An 8,826-nucleotide genomic window follows, 5' to 3' on the forward strand; every position below is an offset into this window, starting at 1 on the left:
AATGGAGGAAATGCAATTAACTTCAACACTGGCACCTGAGAGGCGTGTGTGTGTGTGTGTGTGTGTGTGTGTGTGTGTGTGTGTGTGTGTGTGTGTGTGTGTGTGTGTGTGTGTGTGTGTGCGTGTGTGCGTGTGTGCGTGTGTGTGTGTGTGTATGTATTCGGAAGTAACAGATTACACATAATGGGATTACAGTGACCCAGGAAACACCGTTATCAGATTACTGATGACAAATATGTGATTGCTTATTTCATTACTCCAAAAAAATACATTTTCAACGGGTAAAAAGCATTTCTATTGCGCATCATTTTTGCCTGAAATGAGTGATTGGTGTCTGCTAAAGGGGATTTTATGAAATAATGCAGAATAATTAATGGTTTTCAACAACGGCACCATCCACAATCCTGATTCTTTAAATCAGAAGAAATAATCCACTTAACTTTATAATCTACATTATATGTTTTACAGGCAAAGTAATCCAAAAGTAGCAGAGCATAATCAGATTATGTTGCTGAGTTGGGGCTAATCCAGTGGATTAGGTGACTAATTGCCATTTTGAATTGCCAATCAGTCCAACTGCATGTAACATTGTACTTAAAAAAAGTAACCTTTCCCGTACAGTTTGTGTGTGAACGTGTACCTGCTCTACTTGACTGTTTGTACGAGGGCATCTTGAGGGAGAGGAGGAGGTGGGGGGGCTCTGTTGCTAGGCAACGGGGGGGCAGCGTATCGTTGGAGGAGTCTGTAGCTGAGTGGTTATGTACTGCTGCAGGCTCTGGTCTCTTAGTGCCTCCCCTTCCCTATCCTCCTCCTGCACCATCACCACTTCTACCACCATCACCCCACCCTTACCACGCACCTCCCTCCCCCATCTTGCCCTGTACAGCTCTACAGTTATCGTCGCTAGGCAACTGCCTCCGTGCTCTGCCAGCATGCTCGGTAATTGGCCGGTGGCATGGCGGCGGGCCTTTGCCAGATCCAGCCAGCTGCACTGACTACTGCCTCCTCATGTTTCAGCGCACCCCCCTCCTCTCTCACACAGACACTCACACGCATACATACACCCTGCCCCCTCGCTCCCGTTGCTAGGCAACACATTCAGGCATCCCTACCTCCGGGGAATTCCATTGGCCAGAGTCGGGTGGCCCAGACCTGCTGCTCTGGGTGTTTCTGGGAAGTGAGGCAGTATGAAGGGATACATGATGAGGACATGCATGGATAGATAGCATGGGACGGGGCTAATTTCTGGGTCTCTAAACCAAAAGCACTTAAATTCTACACCAGAAATGTTTTTACTGTATTTACCGGCCAGAAATATTATTTTATCTGAGATTAATTAATTAATTAATTAATTTCATACATTATGGTAGAGTTTGTTTGTGTCAAATCAATGTAGTTAAAGGGGGGGCAAGTTGAAATGAATCATAATTGATTAAGTGTTCTCAATTTGTATTCATTAGCTAAGATTTTATTTGGTGCCATTTCATGATTGCCAATCTTTTCTCACTTGTTCATTTATCATCTCATCACGGCTGTAACCTAATGCACCTCCGTTTCTCACCATCAAACCGTACATTACTCCTGTCAGTGGGCCGCTCTGTAACATGGCTGCTCGCTGAGTATGTCTGATAGAAAGTGCTTGAGCAGGTCATATGCTCAGGATTGCATTTTAGGGGACAACTTTGCTATGAAATTGTAGTTCATGTTAGTGGCATTTAGCACACTGAAAAAAAAACAGAAATGTACCTATAATTGGAATACTGTATAGATTATTGATTTTTTTTTTTGCCTTCTGCCCCATGAACAAATCTGCGTGCAATCAGTGAATTTCCATAACAGCTGGTACAGATAATGGCACCAAACCACTACTGTCTTTATACAAGCCCTCCTCTCAATCTTGACTCTACACAAAGCAGTTGATCCATTGATTGTGTTCCCTTTTGATAATCGCATTCAACAAATTAAGTCCGTTTTTGTTCCGAAGCCACTCAAGCAGAGCTGGTCAGTGTGTCTGTATTCAACCACGAGCCACCAGTCCAGATGGGAAGTGACTGATGCAGGTGACATCTTTTGGAGCTGGACGCAGCTGGCAGATTGCCATTATGCCGTGTGACTGGCCTAATTATCACTACCCCCTCCCCTGCTGGCATATCTGCAGCCTCTTCTGCCTTAATCCACTTCTGCAGCACTTCTTTCCTACTTCACTTTTCCTTCTCCTAGTCTCATCTCACCTCCTCTTCTCACTCTCTCATCCACCTTGCCTCTAATCTCCCCCCCACACTCCCTCATCCCTCTCCACTTCTCTCGCTCTACTTCTCTCTACCCTCTACTCCTCTTCTGCGTGTTCAGCAAGATTGGGGACCAGTGGGAGCTTCTCCATCTCAGTGTTTAAACTCTCTTTCCAGCCCCTAAAAAGTGAAGGGACGCACAGGGATTTTTATCAGTGAAATAGAATGCAAACTTTAAACTGCACAGGATATAATCTTTTAAATAGAACCTCTGCACGTAGACCACGAGAAAAACATCACCTTGAAGCAACATTTGGATTTGCATGACTCCACAACAGCACCACAGAAGGTTTTTTTGCATGACCACATAAGAATGCAGACAAATAAGCGTGTGATTGGTGGATAAGCAATGAAACAGGTGCTTATGCGTGTTTTTTCATCCCCAAGGTGAGAAGCCGTACAAGTGCTCGTGGGAGGGCTGCGAGTGGCGATTCGCCCGGAGCGACGAGCTGACGAGGCACTACCGCAAACACACCGGTGCCAAGCCTTTTAAGTGCAACCACTGTGACAGGTCTGTCAAAACACACCTCTCCCTCCTTACCTCTCCCTTGTATGTCTATTTTCCAAAGGGTTGTTATTTGATGTACTTCCACGAGCACAGCGGGCTCTGTTTTCCCATTGTGTTTTGTACACAGTTTGGTTTGGTAAAGAAGTACTACAAGATGCTGGTAACACACCCAAATGTGTTGGGTACTGACCCAGTTTGAAAGTGTGCTGGCAGGATTACTAATGAGTGTTCCTCTGCAACACACCCAAGACCCAACCTGCTCAGTTTTTCAATGGGAATCCAAACAGTGCTTATTCTGCTCTGTACCCACACTAGGCCCCGTGCAGCATATTAATAGTGCATCTCCTCACATGATGTCACATGGCCTTGATTTGGAGGCTGTAATGCTTGTAGTACCCATTATCACTATCACACATCACTGGTATAGAATAATCATTTGATCCTAACTTTGAGGGTACAACTTTGTAATAAACGTATGCTTTATAGATCAATATCAACCATTATTTGGGACTTTTTGGGGTTGACCATTAATAGAGTCATTTGTTACTGTGGCTTATAAACCATTTATGGAGTATTTGTTATTCGAAAAAGGCACCTGTTTTGGTGTTTTGGACATTTTAGAGGAAAAATGTATTTGGGGAATTTCCGCGAACCAAAATACAGGTGTGTGTGTTTTCTGTAAATAAAGCCTCAGGCTGGCCCAGGGATTGGAGAGACTTTCCTGTAAACTGGATGCTTCCTGTCTGATCCCTGTGACCCTGTGAGTGTCCTTGAGGACAGCAAACTGACCGCCAGAGCAGTTTGCCACACACAATGTCCATTTCAAGAATCATTCTAAGAATTCCACTTCCTGTTTACTGTCTTTCTAAGGAGAACATATCCTAATCTTTAACAGAGGAGTGAAGGTCCATGGCTTAGTCCCTTTAAAGAGTCGATCCGATGTAATTTGCCCGTGACTCTGCATCTTAATTAGTCGCCCCGGCTCCTGTTTAATTATGAACCACAGCAAAACGTTAATTTTCCAGGCTCCGGTGGCAAAATCATCAAACATTCAGTGGCCATTATGAAAAGATCAGCTTGACTCAGACACAAAAATCTTTACTCCTATTTTAATTACAAACCTCTGTCTGTGATCCGTCACACGCTGACACCTCAGGGATCTCTGAGCAATATTGTCTACGGGAGCCACCACAGGGTTTAAGGCAAGGGGCCTCGGGTAAGAATGTGGGTGAAAAGTGTCATTTTGAAACTATTACACTGCAAAATCTATATTTTTATAAAATGCTCTACTGTATAGACACATAATTTTGCATAGTGCCTCCTAAACCAAACACCTCATAATTTAAAAAAAAGTATTTTTAGTAGCTTTTGTCATGTCCTCTACACAAAAATAATGATTGCATGTTTTTAGTCTTTATTTAATGTTATTTTATTTGTATTTTTTTGCTATATACACACAGTTTTGTCAATATTAAAATGAACAATAAAGTTCAAGATGTCCTCTACGGTCAAAATGTTTTAAAAGCAATATACTGTATGTGTATACATGTATTTGTGTGCAGTTTGAGAGTAGGTCGCAGTACAGCACGTTAATAATATGTGACCTCTTGAATCATGTGACCTCTTGAATCATATATAGATTGATTATGAAAGGACAAAAATAAATCACTCTTCACTTGGGGTACTTTGCCTTGACGTGTGTGTGTGTGTGTGTGTGTGTGTGTGTGTGTGTGTGTGTGTGTGTGTGTGTGTGTGTGTGTGTGCGGGCAGGCATTGTCAACTTAATCAGGTCTCAGCTGGACAGACTGTAAATACAGTATCCCTTCCTCCTGATCCCTGACTCCCCCCACCACCAGCCCACCCGCAGGCACATCCCTAATTTGGGCCCATCTCTGTCATGTGTCACAAGGCGCTCAACCCCTCCAGCCCAACACACACACACACATACACATGCACCCTGCTGAGATGAAGAAAGAGGGGAAACAGGGGAGACAGAGAAGACAGGGTGGAAGATTGAGGATGGGTGGGAGTGGGGAGAGGAGGGGAGGAAGAGACAGACCTACGGTGTGCCAGCTGGTGTCGTGCCCCCGAGTCGTGACTCATACTTTACCATCTGTCTCACCGAGCACACACACTCTCGCCGTGACACACACACACACACACACACACACGCACACACAAAAACACCCCTGCATGTCTCCTGAGCCATTCATTAATCTCTTATGTGTTTGTTAGCGTGCACACACTCGTGTAAGCAGAACAGTGATACGCACACACAGATACACATGCAGGTGTGACAGTAAGACAGATGACTGGTGGCTCATCACTGTGTAACTCCCCCTCTTGGCCAAACACTGATTCATCTAGACATCTTAGACAGTTGCCTCGATCTCAGTGGAAAGAGCCAATCTGAAAGTGGTGTCAAAATTCAACAGTTGCAGAACTGTTAAAGGGAGTCTGACTATTTAAAGTGCTTTTTAGTTTACCAGAGTGGATTATTTTATTTGAGGAATGTTTACCAAATTACTTGTAAGGAGTATTAACAAATGTCAAAAAATGTCAATTTAAGCCTCATTTTGCAATTTGGTTGCCTCATTTTGGCATTGACAACCGGACTTTCTGCTCTTACTTTCAGTTCCAACACATTTCCTGGCCTTCTATCAGAAAATTCAGAAGAACATTCAGAAAATATAGCAATTTGGGAGCGTCTGTAGTGGTGTAGTGTCTTGTCTTCTCTTCTTTTTTTTTTGTTTTTCTCTAAAACAAGTCTCCATCTCAAATATTTCTTAACACACTATTCACAAGAACATGCAGCTCCCAATTATCCTAAAAGACAGCAACACTTTCCTTTTGAAAAGAACTCCTCTGGGGAATAGAGCTGTGGTATTAGTTCAGCAAGCATGCAACAGAAATGCTGTTGATCTAGTAGGAGTGATAGAAAAAATAGGTCTCCTATAATGCCTGCCTCTTTATGTAAGCATGCATAGAATACACAAAACACCTGCTTAAAGCATAATTTGTGTCAGTTAGTGGCAATCAGGTTGAGATATTCAACCATTTTTTAAAAGCCTTGTGAAAACAAATAGGCCTGTGCACTTCCAGAGCAATTAATTTTTTCTAAAACTGTGCAGCTATGCCCAAGCAATTCTGCAAACCTGATTTCAGATGAGAGGCTTTGATTCATCTAATTTAGCTAACATTTTACAGCACATGTTTTGCGTGTTGTGTTTTTTTTTTGTTTTTTTCTCTCCCCGCCCCCTCCACACTGTTTCAACAGATCCATCTGCGGGCTCTCTAGTTATTCATGGCACAGCTGAAGTCATTAGGAGTGCTGCTCAAAAAATGCTGATTATGAATTAGTTACACATATACTAATTGCGTGTGCATTAGTGGATCAGCGCTCACTAGCTAACAGCAACATTTAGCGCAATCGACAAAACAAATTTCTTCCCCCTGCATTGGTAACAACCTAACAAGCTGTTCTCTGTTTCCCTCTCTTTGGTTGCAGGTGTTTCTCGCGGTCGGATCACTTGGCGCTACACATGAAGAGGCACATCTGAGGAATTTGAGAGAGGTCAGCGGGAGTGGAACAGAGGCGAAGGGGATGGAGGCGGAGTGGAAGAAGGAGAGGGAGCATCATCTGCAGAAAAATAACACCATGGTTGTTAGAGAGAGACAGCGGGATGGACTCTGAAAACACCAGATTTGGCCATTCTCTACTGGAGGGTGAGGCATCGCACAGGGACGCTGACTACAGACAGACACACAGACCGGCAGACAGACGGATCCTAAGTGGCTCTGTCAATCTGTGCTCAACCAGTTGGTCCATGATTCCACAGTGACACGTCGTCAACTCACAAATGTCTCCCAATGTTGTTGCGTGGACGATACAGACGCTCCGTCCCACCCTTCGTATGTGTCTCAGAGGGGATGTCACACGATGAATGGTGGACCACGTGCCTGTAGTTGGCAGCTCTTTGTTTTAGTCGTCCTTGCAGTCTTTGCAATCGTCCCTCGGTGAAACACTTCTAAAATGTCAGCCCTGTTCATGCAGCAGTGCGCCACGTACCAGCGAGCTCACCAACGCCAAACTGGACCAGTTGTACAGTAATTTCAGTGCGCTAACAGCAGAACTGCTGTTTGTATATTCAAGATTTCCTCTTCTTAGAATGAACCTTGAGCTGAGGGGAACAGTTATTTTCCAGCAGTAGCCAAACCGTGTCATCTCACAGGATAAGCAATCAAGAAAGCTTGCTTTCTCTCCTACAAACCTGCCACAGCCTTTACAAATCGCCAAAGGGTTTATTATCTTTTTTATATATATATATATATATATATATATATATATATATATATATATATATATATATATATATATATATATATATAGGACAGATAATAATTTTTCATCTGACCTCTGTCACATCTGGCAACTGGATCCATTTATAAATCCTTCCGGTTCGACGGAGTCGGAGCACTTGTTTGAGCGGAACGTTAGATTGGATTTCTCAAAGACTTGAGGATGGGAGTGTGTTGCACTGATGTGCTGTGAAGACTGATTGAGGTCATCCTGAGGACTGGCTTGCTTTATGAACATCATCCATTGAGGGTTACTTCTTGATGAGGCTAACTAATCTACTCTGGGAAAGACTGTTCATCTCCTAGAATTTCAACTGAAAGCGATCTCGAGAAACGCTTGATGGCTCCTAAGAGTGTTTTTTTTCCTCACCAGGATCTTGGCTCTTATGAGTTGTCAGGAACTGTTGCACAATTGACTCTTTGCAAACATTTTGTAAAAAAAAAGAAAATGCCCCAATGTCTTGAACTGGGAGACAATTCGGGACTCGCCAAACGCTGGCTTCCACATGCCGTCAAAGTGCGGACAGCCACATGCACAAGTCGAAGCAGCTAGCTGACTGCACTAGCACACCGAAAGCAAACTAAATCACTATGTATGATAATGGCTATATTGTTTCGTAGAAAAGACTCTCCTATTTGTTCTAAACAGACAATTGAAAGACCATTTTGAAGAACACAGTGGAAATGGATGCAGCCAAAAAAAAGTGTCTACTGTAGATGCCTGAAATGATCTCTTTGGCCTTTGAGAGTGATGGGCACCTAACTAGCCACAGGAGGGGTTTTGTCCTGTTCACACCACCCATACAGAACTCCTCTAATTCAGCAGACTTCATTTCAGAGAAAAGCAGCATTCAACAGCTCTCCTAATCAGGCCCTATGCATATCCAAGAACATTCCTGCTGACTTCCTGACCGTGTATGTATGTCTGAATTCAGGCCGCTGGACACGGAAGAACTTGTAGGAAGACAACACTTCAATCAATTGAGTGGCTCTTCTCAGAGCAAATCAATATGAATGTATCTGTTGTAAGTCTGCACATGTTGCTAGGCCCGTGAAAACACTTGGTTGGTAAGATCATACCAGACATTATTTGTGTTTATACGGTAGTTTCTCTTTTTTTGCATTAGAAATGAATGGTTGGACTTGGAATAACTAGCTAGCCACGGCTGGTAGCTTTTAACATGTTACTGGTCGTACTGGATCAGCAGTGGGTCACAAGTGCAGATTTTCAGTGGGTGGCTGGAATGGGTTAGGGGAGGAACAGATCTGCTCAGTCAGCGAATGATAACAGCCCCATCAGCTCATGAAACTGCAGTGGAGTGAAACCACACACACACAAAACACATACACACAGTCCGAGAAAACTGGAATTACCATTTGTCCTTGGTGATCTGACTCTTGTCTGACAGAACAAAGACGCATAAAATCTACCTTTTTTTTTTTTTTAATTCACAGATAAAAATGGATTTTAGATGATCATTGACTCAACTCAAGCGCACAACAAATCACACAGGTAGCTTGGACAAAAGTAGATTGTCAGGATTCTTACCAACGTGATTGGGAACTATGTCAAGGTGTTCATTCTTTTTTTTTTTTTACAAGACTTTTAATACTTTGAGGCAGCGTGAGGTAAACAGCAGTCTGCTTTTTGGCAAGGGAGGCCGCACATTG

The 8,826-nt window shown here is 43.2% G+C and overlaps 1 protein-coding gene across 1 annotated transcript in view; it reads left to right on the plus strand.

Moving 5' to 3' along the window:
• LOC144512715 (Krueppel-like factor 7) overlaps positions 1–7,135 on the plus strand; it is a 31,785-nt gene extending 24,650 nt beyond the window's left edge. The window contains exons 3-4 of the mRNA XM_078243594.1: positions 2,676–2,799; positions 6,305–7,135. Of these exons, the coding sequence (XP_078099720.1) occupies positions 2,676–2,799; positions 6,305–6,356 (176 nt within the window). The 3' untranslated portion in view covers positions 6,357–7,135. The remainder of the gene's footprint in view (positions 1–2,675; positions 2,800–6,304) is intronic.
• Positions 7,136–8,826: the final 1,691 nt, after the last annotated feature.

Source organism: Sander vitreus, chromosome 24 (assembly GCF_031162955.1).
Source record: "Sander vitreus isolate 19-12246 chromosome 24, sanVit1, whole genome shotgun sequence".
In the NCBI taxonomy this organism is placed as follows: Eukaryota; Metazoa; Chordata; class Actinopteri; order Perciformes; family Percidae; genus Sander; species Sander vitreus.